Below are 19,431 nucleotides of genomic sequence, written 5' to 3' on the forward strand. Positions count from 1 at the left end.
GGTGGCGGCAGGAAGCTGTCTCGAGCCCCCACGCTGAACACCCAGCGGGCCGGTTCTCCCTGTGCCCAGGCGCCCCCGGTCGCTCGCGGGGTGCGCCCCGTGAGCGCGGGGCTCCCCCACGGGCCCGGCCGGGTGCTGGGCGTGCGCGTGCGGGGGCGGGAGCGTGCGGGATGGAGGCGTCGGTCCCGTTGGGTGGCCCCCCACGCGGGTCAGGGCACAGGGCCAAGTGACCCCCAGGAAGAGGGCACGGCGGTGAGTGGGTGGGTGGCGTGAGGAGGGCCCGGAGTGTGCGGCGGGCCCGCGGGGCCCGGAGAGGTGCGGGGGCTTGCGGGAGACGAACGCCCTCGGGCGGGGGCTCCCGAGGCGGCCCAGGCCTGGCCGGCCACGGTGGCGGCGGGTGAGATCAGGTTGGGGTGGGGACGAGGGGCTGAGCGGGGGAGGGGGGACAGGGCCGGGGAGCCGGGGTCACCGGGCGGGTCGTGCGAGAGAGGACTGGGGTCCCGCGGGTTCGTGCGGCGGATGGTGGGGGGCGGGGGGGCCGCGGAGGCCGGCGGGGGCGGCGGGTGGCAGGGGCAGTGGGCTCCGGTGCGAGGAAGACGGAAGCCTGCGGTCGGGAAGGAGGGACGCCGGCGGGGAGCGGGGACTGGCTGTGCTCGCATGCCGGAGGGTGGTGAGGCTAAGGGTAGGGTGAGAGGAGGGGTGGGGGAGCGGGCAAGAGGGCGGGAATGCCCCTGCCCCAGAGACAGAAACACCCGGCCTGTCCTCGGGGACGAAATCGCGTCTCGGGTGTGCGTTGGGGGTTGAGTTGAGAAGGAGGCCAAAGGGACCAACGGGCCGGAGGATCCCCGGCCGGGAAGGATTTGGAAAGTGGGGGCGCGGGGAGGAGGGGCCTGACAGGCGTCGGGGTGTTGGAGCAGTAGGGGTGGGGAGGTGGAGGTGGAGGGGTTAAGGGCTGGGGTCACGCTTGGGGCTGCAGGCTGGGGTGGCGGCGGCGGAGGCTTGGCAGTGTCCTCGGGGCGTCCTGGGGGCGGGGGTGAGCGAGGATTCGTGGCGTGCAGACGCCGCGCGTGGCGGACTTGGTGCTGGCGCCGGGGGGGGGGGCGGGGTGGGTGGACTGGGTCGCCGTCGGCGCAGGTGGTTTCGGTGGTGGAGGGGCCGGCGGCGGTGGCAGCCGATGGCGGCCGGCGGGATCCGGGGTGAACACCGGCGGGCGTGCCATGGTGACGATCTCGCGGAACTCTTTGGAAGACACTGGGCGGCGCGTCGGGACACGGGGACCTCCGGGAGGGCGGTGGGTCACCCGTAGGAGCGAGCGCGTTCCTTCCTGCCGACAGGTGCCGCGCCGCGTAACTTGCCGGCCGGGGTCAGAGCGAGCCAGAGAGCGGGGAAAGGTGGCGGAGCGTGAGGAGGTGGGGCGTGCCTTGGGCCCGCGTGTGCTGCGGGGAGAGTGTCCCTCGAAGGAACGCGTGACTCGGCGGGGTCACGGGAAGGAAAAAGAAGAGGGACAAGGAAGAGAAGGTGCGCGGAGCCGAGTGGCTGGGCCGTGGTGTCCGGGGGCTGCGGGGTTTGGGGGGCGGGCGTTTGGTTCCGGTGCGTGTTTGGGGGCGGAGGGGGGGGCTTTTGTCTCCGGGCGAGAGCGAGGGCCGGGGCGGGCGGAAGGTGTTGGTGTGTGGGGGCGGCCTCGAGCGCGGGAGAGGGCAGCCTAAGCAGACGTCGGGGCCGCGGGACCAAGGGACGGGGTGCTGCATGGGCCGGGGTCGGGCCGGGCCTCCCGCGTGGCAGGCGAGAATTCTGCCACTGAACACCCGCACGGTGGCCGGCGCCCACCAGGCGCCACCCCAGCGGCGCTGCGCCACCCGGCGCCGACACTGGTCACGGCCCTGCGGGGGGGTCGCTCCTCATCCGAGCCAGTCGGCGGACGAGCCGCGCTGGAAGAGAGGCTCGGGGCCTGGAGGGCGCTGGGGCGGGCGGCGCGTGGGAGGGGTGCGGGCCGGGAGACCCGGCCGCGGTGGCACCTGTGCGCCGGCGCGGGAAGGGCGCGACAGAGCGGGGCCTGGTACCTCCGCGCCTTGTCCCGGCCCAGGGCCGCCGCGACCCCTGCCGGCGTCGCCGGAGGAAGCCAGGAGCCGCGCCCAGCCTGGCCGACGCTCGAGTGCCAGCAGGGGCGGCGATCTGTGGCGGGCGACGTTCCCTTCGGCGACCCACGGGCCCGTGCCCAAGTCCCCTGGGCGGCGGGCTTCCCCGCGAGTCGCGGCCGGGCGCGTGGCCGTGCGCGGGAGCCAACGGCGCGGCCTGCCCCGGACGAGAGCTGGGAGCAGGGCAGACAGGGCAGAGACAGGGCAGGGCAGGGCAGGGCAGGGCTGGGCAGGGCCTGGGCAGGGCTGGGCTGGGCGGGAGGGCCGTGGCGTGGGGGCGGCCGTGGGCCGCAGGCTGGGGAGCGCCGCCTCGGCCGCCGCCGCTGGCGGCGCTCAGGCCAAGAGACCCGAGGGGCTGGAGCCTGGCGCCTGCGCTCTGGCCGACGGCTCGCCCGCAAGGGTCCGGCTCCGGGGGTGCGTTGGTGGCGAGGCAGGAGCGCGGTCTTGGATGGCGGGGGCGCTTTGGCCAGAGTGGCTGCCGGCCGGCGGGCCGCCCGCGGAGGGGAGCGCGCCGTCGTGTGGGCGTTCGCCGTGGGTTTGGGCCCCCGGCGCCTTCGCGCGTGCAGACGGGGCTTGGCGGCCGTGGGCGACGTGGCGTGTGGGCGACGGGGATCCGGGGCTTCGGCTGGCTGCTCCCCGGGCCAGCTTGCCGGGTTGGGCCCGCGTGCCAGGCAGGCCCCGTGCAGGAGGGCGCTGTGGTGGGCTGGCGAGCAGAAGGCCGGGCTGCGTGGGGCCCGGGGCTTCAGGCATGTGTGGCCGGGCGAGGGCCCCGGGACGGGCGGTGGGCACCACGGGCCACCCCGAGATGGGGACGGCGACCTGAGCAGGGTGTGGAGAGGATGGGCGGGCCCGGCGGGGGCTGTGGGAAGGACAGCGTGTTGGACGGTGTGCCGCCCGTTGCGCAGGCGTGGCGCTCCAAGAGCGGCGCTGTGCGCCAGGCAGAAAGTCGGAGGGTGACCGTGGGGGGCTTTGCTCACGCAGGGAGTCGGGTGGGGTGGGGTGGGGGTGGGGTGGGGGAGGGAGTGGGAGTGGGAGTGGGAGCGCGAGTGGGAGGGAGGAGCTACTGACCCCCTAATGGGGGGCTCGTGTGGAGGGGAAGGGGAGGCAGAGGCGAGGGAACGATGGGGCGCGAAGTCCTGAAGCCCCCGCGCGTGTGGGGGTCCGGTGGGAAGGGTGTGTGAGTGAGTGGGCGGGCGCGCGCGCTGTGTCGGGGAAGGCCGGGTTGCCAGTGGGTTCGGCGCTGGGGCAGCCTCCTCGGGCTGGTCGCGAGGCCCGCGCAGCGAGAGCGTGAGCGGGTGGGGTGGAGAGGCGTGCGTGTAGGGGCCTGGAGTTTGGGCGCGGCGGCCACGGGCCGGAGCGCCCGGCCGAGCCGGCCAGGAAGGCGGCCAAGGGCGGCGCTCGGGTGTGCGGGAGGAGGCCCGGGTAGGCGGGCGTTGGTTGGGCGGGCAAAAGGTCGGCGTGTCAGGAGTGGGGATTCGGGCCCCGCCTCCAGGAGACAGACCTGAACGCCGGCGCTGTCGGGCGCGCCGGCCCATCTGACGGCGGGCCTGGGCGCGTGGCCGCTCGCCACGGCTGGGGTGACGCGGCCGGCGGAGAGACCCTTGGCCGCCCGCGGCGCCTGGCGGGCGTCTTTGTGGGCGCGCCACGGACGGGACGCGCGCGCCGGCCGACGGGGAGCAAGGCCAGCGGACTCGCCCGGCTCCCACCGCCGCCGCCGCCCGTCGCCCACCCCGGGCGCCGGCGGGACAAGGCCGCGGCCCGGCGCGCGCCCCCTTCTCCTCGCCGCCTCGCTGGCCCTCTCGAGAGGCCTCTTCCTCGCGGCGCCGATCTCCGCACGGGAGGCAAGGCGGCGCAGACTCGGCATTTCCCGGCCGCCGTCGCCGCCGCCGCCAGGGCCGGGCGCGCGGTCGGGGTGGGTGTGCGGGCCGCGGCCGCACTGGATGGCGCGGTCGTTTGGCTGTCGGGTCGGATGGGGCACCCGTGCCGGGCACCGGTGGCGGGCCCGGGCCTCGAGGGCGGGGGGTCGGCGTCGGCAGGCAGCGGAGAAGCGGTCGGGCGCGGGGCGGCCGCCGCCGTCCTCGTTAGTATAGTGGTGAGTATCCCCGCCTGTCACGCGGGAGACCGGGGTTCGATTCCCCGACGGGGAGGCAAGACGTCCCTTTTGGTGGCTGGCGCCGCTCTGCGTCGGCCGCTTGCTTCGGGGACGGACGCCTAGCCGCCCCTGCCGCCCCGCCCTCCAGCCCCCGGGGGCGGCTTCTTCGCCCTGCCCCGCCCTCCCCGGCCCGGGCGCCGGGCGGCAACCCGTGCCCGGCCTGCGCGGGGACCCCTCCCCGAGGCCCCCTCGCCGTCGGGCGGCGGTCGTTCGGCACGGCCGAGCCAAGGCTTCCTCTGCTCCCCGCAGCGCCCGGCGAGCGGCCCGCCCCCAGCCGGCTGGCGCACGGGGCTCCCTGCGACCGCGGCCTTTGACGCGCGGCAGCAGCTGCACAGCTGCACAGCTGCGGGACGGGCGGCGGGTGGGTCCTCTCTCGGTGCGCGCAGCTGCCTCGCCGAGCAGCCTGTGGAGAGGGGGCTGGGGCGAGCCGGACCGGTGGAGGGCGGGCGCCCGGCCGGGGCTTTGGCGGGCGGGCCGGCGTGGGAGTGGCGGTCGCTTGGTGGCGCGGCCCGCGGGGGCGCCCCCAGAGGCGGTCCGTCCCGGCGGACGAGGGCTGCCGCGTCGGGCGCGGCGCTGGCGCTGGCGCGGGGCGGCGGTTGGTGGCGCCGGTGGCAGCGCCGCGCTGCGGGCGGGGCGAGGGCGTCGGAGCAGGGCTGCGCCGGACGGCGGCGGCGGCGGCGGCGGCTGCCGGCGGCCCCGGCCGGACTGCTGTGGCGCGAGGAGCCCCGGGCCGGCGTCTCGGGGCAGGCCGGGCTGTGCGGCGTTGGTGGTATAGTGGTGAGCATAGCTGCCTTCCAAGCAGTTGACTCGGGTTCGATTCCCGGCCAACGCAGCGGGCCGACCCTTTGCCGAGCTGCGGGGCCCTCCGCCCCGGAGGCGGGCGGCGGGCGGCGGGCGTGCGGCTGTGCGTGTGTGTGTGTGTGCGTGTGTGTGTGTGTGCGTGTGTGCGCGCGCGAGCGCGCGCCGGGCGCGGCGAGCAGGAGCGGCTGGGGCGCGTGCCTGGGCCGGGGCGGCGGGCGGCCCGGCTCGCGGGCGGGGGGCCCCGGCGGCGAGGGAGCGGCGAGCGGGCGGGCTGCGGGCCCCGCGTCCAGGAGCGCAGGCGAGGCGCGAAAGCCCGACGCTCCCTGGTGGTCTAGTGGTTAGGATTCGGCGCTCTCACCGCCGCGGCCCGGTTCGATTCCCAGTCCGGGAAGCCTTTCTTCTTCCTCTCCGCCTGCCCGCCTGCCGGCCGCCCGACCTCCGCCTCCCCGGCCACGGCCGCGGGGCGGCCGCGACCCCTCCCCCACCACGCACCGCCCGCAGCCCGCGCCGGAGCTGCGACGCCGGCTTGCGCCCTCGCCCCCTGGCCTCGGCCTCCCGACAAGGCCACCCGCCACGTCCAGCCCTGACCCTGCCCGCCCCTCCACCCCTGCCCCGGCCGACGAACGCCGGCCCCGCTCGCCCCTGGGCGTCTCCCCTCCTCCTCTCCTCCTCGGACGCTCGCCTCGCTTCCCTCTTCCTGGTGGCTGGGGCCGCCTCTCTCCCGCCGTGGCCGCGGGCGCACAGCCCCGCCGCCGGCCCCCGCTGCGCTTCGAGCTCTCCGCAGCCCTGACCGGCCGCGACAGTTTCGCGGCCCCAAGCCGCCCCTTGGTCCCTCCCGAGGTGGGGCCGCCGGTGGGGGCTGGGGCTGGGGGTGCGAGGGGCGGGAGGGGCCGGGGTCTCCCTGGACCGGTCGGGCCACCTGCCGAGCCTGTGGTCCTGGCGCAGCCTCGCGCCAGCCAAGGCGCCGGCAGCTTCCGCCGCCTGCCGGGGTCCTGGGCCGCTGCTTGTCCCGGGGACGGCGATTGGGGCGCCAGGGCGTCTGGGTCTCGCGGGCGTGGGGGCCAGGGGCCCGGCCGCGGCGCCCGAGAGGCGGAGATGGGCCGTGGGCCCCCTCGACCGTCCGTCCGTCGGGCTAGCGAGACCAGCCCGCCGCGGAGGAGACAGAGCAGGGGCCACGGGAGGCCGTTCCGGAAAAGCGCCACGGGCAAGCAGGTGGGGAGGGGCTGGGGGCGGACGGGTGGCGGGGGTGGCCCGACGTTTCTTCCGAGTGGCCTCAGCGACGCTCCCGCGTCCTATGGCCAAGTAGCCGGGGCGTTCCCGGAACTCTTGCCCTCCCCCACGCCCCTCCCCCCACCGAGCTGGGACTTTGGACGGCGTTCCCCGCCCCGCCTCGGCCGTCCACCGCCATCCCTCTCTCCGGCCACATCCATCTTCTCCCCTCGGCTGCTCCCCAAAGGAGATGGCAGCTCTCGGCCCCTTGCCGCCCACGACGGGGCGCGCCGCCGTGAGCCCGGAGCTGATCTGTCCAGGGACCGGTTCCGGCCGGGAGCAGAGGGGAGGGCCGAGCCGATGAGCGGCAGGAAGCTGCCGCGGGCCCCACGCTGGACTTTGACGGAGCCGTTCTCCCTGTGCCGAGACGCCCCCGGTGGGCATAGGGGGGTGCGCCCCGTGAGGGCGCGGAAGCTCCCCACGGGCCCGGCCGGGGGTGCTGGGCGTGCGCGTGCGGGGGCGGAGACGGTGCGGGATGGAGCGTCGGTCCCGGTCGTGCCACGCGGGTCAGGGCACAGGGCCAAGTGACCCCGAGAGGGGCCACGGCGGTGAGCCGCGCGGTGGGTGGCGTCGGGGAGGAGTCCCCGGGTGTGCGAGCGGAGCGCCGCGGGCCCGGAGGAGGTGCGGGGCTTGCGGGGGAACGGGCCGCTCAGGCAGGGGCTCCGGGCGGCCAGGCCCCTTGGCCGGCACGGGTGGCGGCGGGTGAGATCTAGGGTTGGGGTGGGGGCCGGGGGCCTGGCGGGGAGGGGGGTTGGGGCCGGGGGAAGCGAGTCCTCGGGGCGGGTCGTGCGAGAGAGACCACAGGGTCGCGGGGTTGTTGGCGGATGGTGGGGCGGGGAGGCTGGAGGCCGTAAGGAGCGGCGGGTGGCAGGCGGGCCGAGGTAGGCTCCGGTGCGAGGAAGACGGAAGCCCCTGCGGTGGGAGAGGACGCCGGCGGGCGAGACTGGCTGTGCTGCGCTGCGGGTGGTGAGGCTAAGGAGTAGGGTGAGGAGGGTGGGGGGCGAGAGCAAGGGCGGGGAATGCCCCTGCCCCAGAGACAAGGCGACCTGTCCTGGGGACAGAGAGTCGCGTCTCGGAGTGTGCGTTGGGGGGTTGAGTTGAGAAGAGGCCAAAGGGACCAACGGAACGGAGGATCCCGGCCGGGAAGGATTTGGAAAGTGGGGGCGCGGGGAGGAGGGGCCTGACGGGCGTCGGGGTGTTGGAGCAGTAGGGGGTGGGGAGGGTGGAGGTGGAGGGTTGGGGCTGGTGCGGCTTGGGGCTTGCAGGCTGGGGTGGCGGCGGCGGGCTTGGCAGTGTCCTCGGGGCGTCCTGGGGGCGGGGGGTGGCGGCGAGGATTCGTCGTGGTGCCGGTGCCTCGCGCGTGGTGGACTTGGTGCTGGCGCCGGGGGAAGGGGGGGGGGAGGGGCGGGGTGGGTGGACTGGGTGGCGGTGGCGGCGCAGGTGGTTTCGGTGGTGGAGGGCCCGGCGAGCGGTCCCGGCAGCCGAGTAGCGGCCGAGCGGGATCAGGTGACACACGGCGGGGCGTGCATGGTGACGATCTCGCGGAACTCTTTGGAAAGACTCGGCGCGCCATGGGGGACACGGGGACCCTCCGGGGAGAAGGCGGTGGGTCACCCGTAGGAACGGCACGTTCCTTCCTGCACGGCAATGCCAACCCCGCGTAACTTGCCGGCCGGGGTCCAGGCAGGCCAGGGAGCGGGAAAGGTGGCGGAGCGTGAGGAGGTGGGGCGTGCATGGGCCCGCGTGTGCTGCGGGAGGTGTCCCTCGAAGGGAAACGCGTGACTCGGCGGGGGGGTCACGGGAAGGAAAAGAAGAGGGACAAGGAAGGAAGGTGCGCGGGCACGAAGGTGGCTGAACGTGAATGTGTCAGGGCACGGGGTTTGGGGGGCGGGCGTTGGGTTCCCGGGGTGCGTGTTTGGGGGCGGAGGGGGGGACTTTTGTCTCCGGGGCGAGAGCGAGGGCCCGGGGCGGGGCGGAGGTGTTGGTGTGTGGGGGCGGCCTCCCGGCGCCGGGAGAGAGGCAGCCTAAGCTGGACGTCGGGGCCGCGGGACCAAGGGGACGGGGTGCTGCATGGGCCGGGAATCGAACCCGGGCCTCCCGCGTGGCAGGCGAGATTTACCACTGGACACACCCCATGCCGGTGGCCGGCGCCACCAGGCGCCGCCCCAGCGGCACTCGCCACCAGCCGCCCGACACTGGTCACGGCCCTGCGGGGGCACATCTCCTCCATCCGAGCCAGTCGGCGGACGAGACGCTGGAAGAGAGGCTGCGGGCCCTGGAGGGCGCTCGGGGGCGGCGCGGTAGGAGGGGTGCGGAGCAGGGAGACCCGGAGCGCGGTGGCGCCTGTGCGCCGAGGCGCGGAAGGAGCCGCGACGGGCGGCGGCCTCGGCCCATCCCGCGCCTTGTGTCCGGCCCAGGGCCGCCGCGACCCTGCCGGCGTCGCCCCGGAGGAGGAAGCCAGGAACGCGCCCGGCCGCGCTCGGGGGTACCCGCGAGGGGCGGCGTCTGTGGCGGCGGCGTTCCCCTTCGACGACCCACGGGCCCGTGCCCAAGTCCCCTGGGCGGCGAGGCTTCCCCGCCGTGCGCTGGGCGCGTGGCCGTGCGCGGGCGCCAACGGCGCGGCCTGCCGGACGAGGCAAGGGCAGGGGCAGGGCAGGGCAGGGCAGGGGCCCCCGGGGCAGGGGCAGGGCTGGGCAGAGGGCTGGGCGGGGCTGGGCTGAGGCGGGAGGGCCGTGGCGTGGGGGCGGCCGTGGGAGCCGCAGGCTGGGGCCGCCGCCTCGGCCGCCCGCCGCTGGGCGGCGCTCAGGCAGAGACCCGAGGGCCTGAGCCTGGCGCCTGCGCTCTGACCGGCCCCGCGGCTCGCCCGCAAGGGTCCGGCTCCGGGGTGCGTTGGTGGCGAGGCAGGAGCGCGGTCTTGGATGGCAGGCGCGCTTTGGCAGAGTGGCTGCCGGCCGGCGGGCCGCCCGCGGAGGAGGCGCGCCGTCGTGTCGTCGTGGGTTTGGGCCCCGAGCGCCTTCGCGCGTGCAGACGGGGCTTGGCCCCGGCCGTGGGCCCGACGTGGCGTGTGGGCGACGGGGATCCAGGGCTTCGGCTCGCTGCTCCCCGGAGCCAGCCTACCGGGTTGGGCCCGCGTGCCAGGCAGGCCCCGTGCAGGAGGGCGCTGTGGTGGGCTGGCGAGCAGAAGGCCGGGCTGCGTGGGGCCCGGGAGGCAGGCATGTGTGGCCCGGGCGAGGCCCGAGGTGAAAAGTCGTGGTGGGCACCACAGGCCACCGAGATGGGGACGACGCGACCCTGGCTTGGGGTGTGGAGAGGATGGGCGGGCCGGGCGGCCGGGGGCTGTGGGGAAAGGACGGCGTGTTGGACGGTGTGCCGCCCCGTTGCGCAGGCGTGGCGCTCCAAGAGCGGCGCTGTCTGCGCCAGACGGAAGTCGGAGGGTGACCCGTGGAGGCTGTTTTGCTCACGCAGGGGTCGGGTGGGGTGGGGTGGGGGTGGGGTGGGCGGGGGAGGGGGGGTGGGGTGGGAGTGGGAGCGCGAGTGGGAGGGAGGCTACACAACCCCTAATGGGGGGCTCGTGTGCGGAGGGGAAGGGAGAGCAGGCGAGGAACGATGGGGCGCGAGGGTCCTGAGAAGCCCCCGCGTGGGTCCCGGTGGGGAAGGGTGTGTGAGTGAGTGGGCGGGGGGCGCGCGTGTGTGGGAAGGCCGGTTGCCAGTGGGTTCGAGGGCGCTGGGGCAGCCTCCTGGGCTGAGTGCGCCAGGCCCCGCGCAACGCGGGCGTGAGAAGCGGGTGGGGTGGAGAGAAGTGGTGTGGGGCCTGGAGTTTGGCGCGGCGGCCTGGGCCGGAGCGCCAGCCGGCCGGCCAGGAAGGCGGCCAAGGGCGGCGCTCGGGTGTGCGGGGAGGCCCGAGTGGCGGGCGTTGGTTGGGCGGGCCAAGGTCGGCGTGTCAGGAGTGGGATTCGAACCCACGCCTCCAGGGGAGACTGCGACCTGAACGCAGCGCCTTAGACCGCTCGGCCATCCTGACGGCGAACTGGGCGGCGTGGCCGCTCGCCTGGCTGGGAGCAGGCGGGGCCGGCGGGGCCCTTGGCCGCCCGCGGCGCCTGGCGAGAGGGGGGGCGTCTTTGTGGGCGCGCCACGGACGGGACGCGCGCGCCCGGCCGGGCGGGGAGCAAGGCCAGCGGACTCGCCAGCTCCCGCCGCCGCCGCCCGTCGCCCACCCCGGGCGCCGGCCGGGACAAGGCCGCGGCCCGGCGCGCGCCCCCTTCTCTGCGCCGCCTCGCTGGCCCTCTCGAAGGGCCTCTTCCTCGCGGCGCGGTCTCCGCACGGGAGGCAGAGGCGGCGCAGATGTGCTCGCGCCGTCGCGCCGCCGCCAGGGCCGGGCGGCACCGCGGGAGCCGGGGGTCGATGTGCCGGGCCGCGGGCCGCTTTGCTGGATGGCCGCGGTCGTTTGGCTGTCGGGTCGGATGGGGCACACGTGCCGGGCACCGGTGGCGGGCAGGGCCTCGAGGGCGAGAGGGGTCGGCGTCGGCAGGCAGCCGGAGAGCGGGGCGGGCGCCGGGGCGGCGCCGCCGTCCTCGTGGCCTCCGTCGGTGAGTATCCCCGCCTGTCACGCGGGAGACCGGGGTTCGATTCCCCGACGGGGAGGCAAGACGTCCTTTTTGGTGGCTGGCGCCGCTCTCGTCCGGCCGCTTGCCCCGAGGGCCCTTCTTCGCCCGCCGCGCCCCGCCCTCCGGCCCCCGAGGGGCGCTAGCCGCTGCCCCGCCCCCGCCTCGAAGCGAGCAGGGCCATCGGCCCGTGCCCGGCCTGCCCACGGGGGACCCCTCCCCCGAGGCCCCCTCGCCGTCGGGCGGCGGTCGTTCGGCACGGCCGAGGGCCAGGCTTCTCACTCCCGCAGCGCCCGACGAGCGGCCGCCCCAGCGGCTGGCGCACGGGGCTCCCTGCGACGCGGCCGACGCGCGGCCGCGCGCTGCACAGCTGCACAGCTGCCGGGACGGGCGGCGGGTGGGTCCCCTCTCTCGGTGCGCGCAGCTGCCTCGCCGAGCAGCCTGTGGAGAGGGGCTGGGGGCGAGAGCCGGACGGGTGGAGGGCGGGCGCCGGCCGGGGCTTTGGCGGGGGCGGTCGGCGCGTGGGTGGCGCCGGTCGCCGGTGGCCGCGGCTTGGCGGGGGCCCCCCCAGGCGGTCCCGTCCCGGCGGACGGGAGCTGCCGCGTCGGGCGCGGCGCTGGCGCTGGCGCGGGGCGGCGGTTGGTGGCGCCGGTGGCAGCGCCGCTGCGGGCGGGCGGGGCGTCGGAGCAGGGCTGCGCCAGGCGGCGGCGGCGGCGGCGGCGGCGGCGGCGGCCGGACTGCTGTGGCGCGAGCCCCCGGGCCGGCGTCTCGGGGCAGGCCGGGCTGTGCGGCGTTGGTGGTATAGTGGTGAGCATAGCTGCTTCCAAAGCAGTTGACCCGGGTTCGATTCCCGGCCAACGCAGCGGGCCGGCCTTTTGCCGAGCTGCGGGGCCTCCCGCCCGGAGCGGGCGGCGGGCGGCGGGCGTGCGGCTGTGCGTGTGTGTGTGTGTGTGTGTGTGTGTGTGTGTGTGCGTGTGTGCGCGCGCGCGCACGGGGCGCGGCGAGCAGGAAGCCGGCGAGGGCGCGTGCCTGGGCGGGCGACGGGGCGGGCGGCCTGCGCAAGGCAGGGGGCCCCGGCGGCGAGGGAGCGGCGAGCGGGCGGGCTGCGGGCCCCCGGGTCCAGGAGGCGCAGGCGGCGCGAAGCCGACGCTCCCTGGTGGTCTAGTGGTTAGGATTCGGGCGCTCTCACCGCCGCGGCCGGGGTCGGTTCGATTCGGAGGAAGCAGCACCTGGCCCCAACCCCCCCCCTCTCGCCTGCCCGCCTGCCGGCCGCCCGACCTCCGCCTCCCCGAGGCGCGGCGCGGGCGGCCGCCGACCCCCTCCCCCACCACGCACCGCCTGGCCGCGCCGGAGCTCGCTCGCTTCGCCCTAGCCCCCTGGCCTCGGCCTCCGGCCGAGCCACCGCCACGTCCAGCCCTGACCCTGCCCACGCCCCCTCCACCCCTGCCAACGACGAGCCTTTCGACCCCCCGCTCGCCCCCTGGGGCGTCTCCCCTCACCTCCTCCTCCTCTCGGACTCGCCCTCGCTTCCCCTCTGCCCCTCCGGTGGCTCGGAACTCGCCTCTCTCCCGCCGTGGCCGCGGGCGCACAGCCCGCCGCCGGCCCCCGCACGCGCTTCGACTCTCCCGCAGCCTGGCTTCGGCCGCGACGATTTCGCGGCCCCCAAGCGTTCCCGCCCCTTGGTCCCTCCCGGTGGGGCCGCCGGTGGGGGCTGGGGCTGGGGGTGCGGGCGGGAGGGGGCGGGGTCTCCCTGGACCGGTCGGGCCACCTGCCGAGACCTGTGGTCCCTGGCCTCGCCCCTCGCGCCAGCCAAGGCGCCGGCAGCTTTCCCGCCGCCGCCTGCCGGGTCCTGGGCCCGCTGCGTGTCCCGGGGGCCCGGCGATTGGGCGCCAGGGGCGTCTGGGTCTCGCGCGGGCGTGGGGACCGAGGGCCCGGCCGCGGCGCCCGAGAGGCGGAGATGGGCCAGTGACCCTCGACCCGTCCGTCCGTCGGGCTAGCGAGACCCGGCCCGCCGCGGAGGAGACAGAGCAGGGAGCTACAGGAGGCCGTTCCGGAAAACGCCACGGAGCAAGCAGGTGGGGAGGGCTGGGGGCGGACGGGTGGCGGGGGTGGCCAGCGTTTTCTTCCAGTGGCCTCAGCGACGCTCCGGCGTCCTATGGCCAAGTGGCCGGGGCGTTCCCCGGAACTCTTGCCTGCCCCCCGCCCCTCCCCCCACCGCGAGCTGGGACTTTGGACGGCGTTCCCCTTCCCGCCTCGGCGTCCACCCACGCCATCCCTCTCTCCCAGCCCCGCATCCATCTTCTCCTGCGGCTGCTCCCCACAAGGAGATGGCAGCTCTCCGACCCCTTGCCGCCACGACGAGCGCGCCGCCGTGAGCCAGCGGAGCTGAGTATCTGTCCAGGGACCGGTTCCGGCCGAGGCAGAGGGAGGAGCCGAGCCGATGAGCGGCAGGAAGCTGCCGCGGGCCCCACGCTGGACTTTGACGGAGCCGTTCTCCCCTGTGCCAAGGCGCCCCCGGTGGGCATAGGGGTGCGCCCCCGTGAGCGCGAAGGCTCCCCACGGGCCCGGCCGGGGGTGCTGGGCGTGCGCGTGCGGGGGCGGGGAGACGGTGCGGGATGGAGGCGGTCCCGGTGGGTGGCCCCCACGCGGGTCCAGGGCCGGGCCAAGTGACCCCAGGAAGAGGGGCACGGCGGTGAGCCGCGCGGTGGGTGGCGTGAGGAGGAGTCCCGGGTGTGCGAGCGGAGCGCCGCGAGGCCCGGGGAGGGGAGGTGCGGGGCTTGCGGGAACGGGCCGCTCAGGCAGGGGCTCCGGGCGGCCAGACGCCCGGCGGCACGGGTGGCGGCGGGTGAGATCTAGGGTTGGGTGGGGACGAGGGGCCTGAGCGGGAGGGGGACAGGGCCGGGGAAGGCCGAGTCCGCCGGGGCGGGTCGTGCGAGAGGACCACAGGGTCCGCGGGGTTGTTGGCGGATGGTGGGCGGGGGGCCTGGAGGGCCGTAAGGAGCGGCGGGTGGCAGCTTGGGGCAGTAGGCTCCGGTGCGAGGAAGGCAGGCCCCTGCGGTGGGAGAGGACGCCGGCGGGCGGAGCTGGCTGTGCTGCGCTGCGAGGTGGTGAGGCTAAGGAGTAGGGTGAGAGGAGGGGTGGGGAGCGGGCAAGGGCGGGGAATGCCCCCTGCCCCCAGAGACCCGGCAGCCCTGTCCTGGGGACAGAGGTCGCGTCTGGGGTGTGCGCGATTTGGGGTTGAGTTGAGAAGAGGCCAAAGGGACCAACGGAACGGAGGATCCCCGGCCGGGAAGGATTTGGAAAGTGGGGACGCAGGGAGGAGGGGACAGCAGGCGTCGGGGTGTTGGAGCAGTAGGGGGGTGGGGAGGGGTGGAGGTGGTGGAGGGGTTGGGGCTGGGGTGCGGCTTGGGGCTTGCAGGCTGGGGTGGCGGCGGCGGGCTTGGCAGTGTCCTCGGGCGTCCTGGGGGCGGGGGGTGGCGGCGAGGATTCGTCGTGGTGCCGGTGCTGGCGCGTGGTGGACTTGGTGCTGGCGCCGGGGGATGGGGGGAGGGGCAGGGTGGGTGGACTGGGTGGCAGTGGCGGCGCAGGTGGTTTCGGTGGTGGAGGGCCCGGCGGCGTTGGCAACCGATGGCGGCCCGAGCGGGATCAGGCCGATACCACGGCGGGCGTGCATGGTGACGATCTCGCGGAACTCTTTGGAAAGACTCGGCGCGCCATCAAGGACACGGGGACCCTCGGGAGAAGGCGGTGGGTCACCCGTGGAGCGGCACGTTCCTTCCTGCCGGCAGTGCCAACGCCGCGTAACTTGCCGGCCGGGGTCAGGGCGGCCAGAGAGCGGGGAAGAGGTGGCGGAGCGTGAGGAGGTGGGGCGTGCATGGGCCCGCGTGTGCTGCGGGAGAGTGTCCCTCGAAGGGGGACTTCGCGTGACTCGGCGGGGTCACGGGAAGGAAAAGAAGAGGGACAAGGAAGGAAGGTGCGCGGGCACGAGAGTGGCTGCGCCAGCGTGAATGTGTCAGGGCACGGGGGTTTGGGGGCGGGCGTTTGGTTCGGGGGTGCGCGTGTTTGGGGGCGGAGGGGGGGGACTTTTGTCTCTCCAGGGCGAGAGCGAGGGGGCCCGGGGCGGGCGGAAGGTGTTGGTGTGTGGGGCGGCCTCGAGCGCGGGAGAGGCAGCCCTAAGCTGGGCGTCGGGGCCGCGGGACCAAAGGGGACGGGGGGGTGCTGCATGGGCCGGGAATCGAACCCGGGCCTCCCGCGTGGCAGGCGAGAATTCTACCGCCCCTGAACCACCCGTGCACCGGTGGCCGGCGCCACCAGGCGCCTCCCAGCGCGCTCGCCACCGCCGCCCGACACTGGTCACGGCCCTGCGGGGCCATCTCCTCCCATCCGAAACCAGTCGGCGGACGGGAGCAGCTGGAAGAGAGCTCGGGGCCCTGGGGCGCTCGGGGGCGGGCGCGGTAGGAGGGGGTGCGGGCAGGGGGGGGGGGGGACCCGGAGGCGCGGTGGCACCTGTGCGCCGAGGGCGCGGAGGAGCCGCGACAGAGCGGGCGGCCTCGGCCCATCCCGCGCCTTGTGTCCGGCCCAGGGCCGCCGCGGCCTGCCGGCGTCGCCGGAGAAGCCAGGAGCCGCGCCCAGCCTGGCCCGCGCTCGAGTGCCAACGAGGGCGGCGATCTGTGGCGGCGACGTTCCCTTCCGGCCACGGACGTGCCCAAGTCCCCTGGGCGGCGGGCTTCCCCGCGGGTGCGCTGGGCGCGTGGCCGTGCGCGGCCGCGGCGCGGCCTGCCCGGACGAGGCGGGGCAGGGCGAGGGCAGGGCAGGGTGAGGCTGAGGGCTGGGCAGGGCTGGGCAGGGCTGGGCTGGGCGGGAGGGCCGTGGCGTGGGGGCGGCCGTGGGAGCCGCAGGCTGGGGAGCGCCGCCTCGGCCGCCCGCCGTAGGGTGGCGCTCAGGCCAGGAACCGAGGGGCCTGGGCCTGGGCGCTGCGCTCTGGCGACGGCTCGCCCGCAGGGTCCGGCTCCGGGGTGCGTTGGTGGCGAGGAGCAGGAGCGCGGTCTTGGATGGCGGGCGCGCTTTGGCAGGTGGCTGCCGGCCGGCGGGCCGCCAGCGGAGGAGGCGCGCCGTCGCAATCGTCGTGGGGTTTGGGCCCCCCGGCGCCTTCGCGCGTGCAGACGGGGCTTGGCCCCGGCCGTGGGCCCCGACGTAGGCGTGTGGGCGACGGGGATCCAGGGCCGGCTCGCTGCTCCCCGGAGCCAGCTTGCCGGGTTGGGCCCGCGTGCCAGGCCGGGCCGTGCAGGAGGGCGCTGTGGTGGGCTGGCCGAGCAGAAGGCCGGGCTGCGTGGGGCCCGGGAGGCAGGCATGTGTGGCCCGGGGGCGAGGCCCGAGGTGGTCGTCGTGGGCACACGGGCCGAGATGGGGACGAGCGACCTGAGCAGGGTGTGTGGAGAGAGACAGGGCGGGCCGGGCGGCCGGGGAGGGCTGTGGGAAGAGGACAGCGTGTTCGGAGCGGTGTGCCGCCCGGATGCCGCAGGCGTGGCGCTCCAAGAGCGGCGCTGTGCGCCAGGCAAGTGGGAGGGGTGACCCGTGGAGGGCTTTGCTCACGCAGGGTCGGGTGGGGTGGGGTGGGGTGGGGTGGGGGTGGGGGGTGGGGGGAGGGGGAGTGGGGTGGGAGGTGGGGCCGCGAGTGGGAGGGAGGGCTACACAACCCCCCTAATGGGGAGGCTCGTGTGCGGAGGGGGAAGGGAGAGCAGGCGAGGAACGATGGGCGAAGTCCTGAAGCCCCCCGTGTGGGGTCCGGTGGGAAGGGTGTGTGAGTGAGTGGGCGGGGGCGCGCGCGCTATTATCGGGAAGGCCGGTTGCCAGTGGGTTGGGCGCTGGGGCAGCTCCTGGGCTGAGTGCGCCAGGCCCGCGCAGGCACGGGCGAGAAGCGGGTGGGGTGGAGGCGTGCGTGTAGGGGCCTGGAGTTTTGCAGGCGCGGCGGCCACGGGCCGGGCGCCCGGCCAGCCGGCCCGGCGGCCAGGCGGCGCTCGGGTGTGCGGGAGGGCCCGGGTAGGCGGCGTTGGTTGGGGCGGCCACGAGGTCGGCGTGTCAGGGTGGGATTCGAACCCCACGCCTCCAGGGGAGACTGCGACCTGAACGCAGCGCCTTAGACCGCTCGGCGGCATCCTGGCCCGGCGGGCTGGGCGCGTGGCCGCTCGCCTGGCTGGGAGCCGACGCGGCCGGCGGACGCGGCCGCCCGCGGCGCCTGGCGGCGTCTTTGTGGCGCGCCACGGACGGGACGCGCGCGCCGGCCGACGGGGAGCAAGGCCAGCGGACTCGCCCGGCTCCGCAGCCGCCGCCGCCCGTCGCCCACCCGGGCGCCGGCCGGGACAGGCCGCGGCCGGCGCGCGCCCCCGCCCCTACTCCTCGCCGCCTCGCTGGCCCTCTCGAGAGGGCCTCTTCTCGCGGCGCGATCTCCGCGGGAGGCAGGCGGCGCAGACTCGGCCGTTTCCAGCCGCCGTCGCCGCCGCCGCCAGGGCCGGGCGCGCGGTCGGGGTCGTGTGCGGGCCGCGGGCCGCGCTTTTGCTGGATGACGCGGTCGTTTGGCTGTGTCGGGTCGGATGGGGCACACGTGCCGGGCACCGGTGGCGGGCAGGGCCTCGGGGGCGGGGGTCGGCGTCGGCAGGCAGCCGGAGGGCGGTGGAGGCGCCGGGCGCCGCCGTCCTCGTTAGTATCGTGGGTGAGTATCCCCGCCTGTCACGCGGGAGACCGGGGTTCGATTCCCCGACGGGGAGGCAAGACGTCCCTTTTGGTGGCTGGCGCCGCTCTCGTCCGGCCGCTTGCCCGAAGGCCCGACTGCCCGCCCTGCCGCGCCCCGCCCTCCAGCCCCCGAGGCGCTTCTTCGCCCTGCCCCGCCCTCCAGCCGGGCGCAGGCAGCCAACCCCGTGCGCCGGCCTGCCCACGGGGACCCCTCCCGAGGCCCCTCGCCGTCGGGCGGCGGTCGTTCGGCACGGCCGAGCCAAGGCTTCCTCTCTGCTCCCCGCAGCGCCCGACGGCGGCGCCCCCAGCGGCTGGCGCACGGGGCTCCCCTGCGGCCCCGACGCGACGCGCGACGCGCGCTGCACAGCTGCACAGCTGCCGGGACGGGCGGCAGGTGGGTCCTCTCTCGGTGCGCGCAGCTGCCCTCGCCGAGCAGCCCTGTGGAGAGGGCTGGGGCGAGCCGGACGGTGGAGCGGGCGCCCGGCCGGGGCTCGCCGGGGCGGTCGGCGTGGGAATGGCGGTCGCTTGGTGGCGCGGCAGCGGGGGCGCCCCCAGAGGCGGTCGGTCCCGTGGGACGAGGCTGCCGCGTCGGGCGCGGCCCCGCTGGCGCTGGCGAGAAGGGCGGACGGCGTCGCGCCGGGTGGCAGCGCCGCTGCGGCGGGCGGGGCGTCGGAGCAGGGCTGCGCCAGGCGCCGGCGGCGGCGGCGGCGGCGGCGGCCGGACTGCTGTGGCGCGGAAGCCGCGGGCCGGCGTCTCGGGGCAGGCCGGGCTGTGCGGCGTTGGTGGTATAGTGGTGAGCATAGCGCCTTCCAAGCAGTTGACCCGGGTTCGATTTCCGGCCAGCGGCGGGGCCGGAGCTGCTGCCGAGCTGCGGGGCCCTCCCGCCCCGGAGGCCGGGCGGCGGGGCGGCGGGCGTGCGGCTGTGCGTGTGTGTGTGTGTGTGTGTGTGTGTGTGTGCGTGTGTGTGTGTGTGCGCGCGCGGGCCGGGCGGCGGCGGAGCGGGAGCCGGCGAGGGCGCGTGCCTGGGCCGGGCGGCGGGCGGCTGGCCTGCGCAGGGCCGGGGCCCCGGCGGAGCGGCGGCGGGGCGGGCTGGGGCCCCGGGTCCAGGAGGCGCAGGCGGGCGGCGCGAAGCCCGGCCTCCCTGGTGGTCTAGGGTTAGGATTCAGGCGCTCTCACCGCCGCGGCCCGGGTTCGATTCCGGTCAGGGAAGCCTTTCTTCTTCCTCTCCGCCCGCCGCCTGCCGGCCGCCGACCTCCGCCTCCCGGCGCGGCGCGGCGGCCGCGACCCCCTCCCCCCACCACGCACACTTTTAGCCGCGCCGGAGCTCGCTCGCTTCGCCCCTCGCCCCCTGGCCTCGGCCTCCCGACAAGGCCACCGCCCGTCAGCCCTGACCCTGCCACGCCCCCTCCACCCCTGCCAAGCGACGAACCTTTCGGCCCCCGCTCGCCCCCTGGGCGTCTCCCTCCTCCCTCCTCCTCCTCCTCCTCGGACGCTCGCCTCGCTTCCCCTCTTCCCTGGTGGCTGGGGCCGCCTCTCTCCCGCCGTGGCCGCGGGCGCACAGCCCCGCCGCCGGCCCCGCACGGCGGCTCTCCCGCAGCTGCAAAGCCGGCCGGCGGACCTGGCGGCCCCCCAAGCCGCCCCTTGGTCCCTCCCGAGGTGGGGCCGCCGGTGGGGGCTGGGGCTGGGGGTGCGGGCGGGAGGGAACGAGGTCTCCCTGGATGGGGTCGAGACCCCTGCGGGCCCT

General features: G+C 76.7%; 1 protein-coding gene and 1 non-coding gene across 2 annotated transcripts; one reads left to right on the plus strand and one right to left on the minus strand.

Annotated features, from left to right (window-relative positions):
* Positions 1 to 10,355: 10,355 nt before the first annotated feature.
* Positions 10,356 to 18,488, minus strand: LOC139042103 (nascent polypeptide-associated complex subunit alpha, muscle-specific form-like). Its single transcript, XM_070498059.1, has 3 exons — positions 18,008 to 18,488; positions 15,615 to 16,501; positions 10,356 to 11,621 (listed from the first exon to the last, which is right to left on the minus strand). The coding sequence occupies exons 1-3, from the start codon at positions 18,486 to 18,488 to the stop codon at positions 10,356 to 10,358; spliced, it is 2,634 nt and encodes an 877-aa protein (XP_070354160.1).
* TRNAW-CCA (transfer RNA tryptophan (anticodon CCA)) lies at positions 11,749 to 11,820 on the plus strand. The gene has a single exon. It is a non-coding gene; the product is annotated as a tRNA-Trp (tRNA).
* Positions 18,489 to 19,431: the final 943 nt, after the last annotated feature.

This window comes from Equus asinus, chromosome 25 (assembly GCF_041296235.1).
Source record: "Equus asinus isolate D_3611 breed Donkey chromosome 25, EquAss-T2T_v2, whole genome shotgun sequence".
Taxonomy (NCBI): domain Eukaryota; kingdom Metazoa; phylum Chordata; class Mammalia; order Perissodactyla; family Equidae; genus Equus; species Equus asinus.

Excerpts from the sequence above, each read along its gene's own strand:
- LOC139042103 (XM_070498059.1), bottom strand. The coding sequence starts at position 18,488 with ATGCTCACCACTATACCACCAACGCCGCACAGCCCGGCCTGCCCCGAG. Across the intron at positions 16,502-18,007 it reads CGGGGCCGCAGGGGAGCCCC|CGCCGCTCTTGGAGCGCCAC; the intron begins GTGCGCCAGCCG and ends CCTGGCGCACAG. Across the intron at positions 11,622-15,614 it reads CGCCACAGATCGCCGCCCTC|CGGCGCTGCCACCGGCGCCA; the intron begins GTTGGCACTCGA and ends GCCCGCCCGCAG.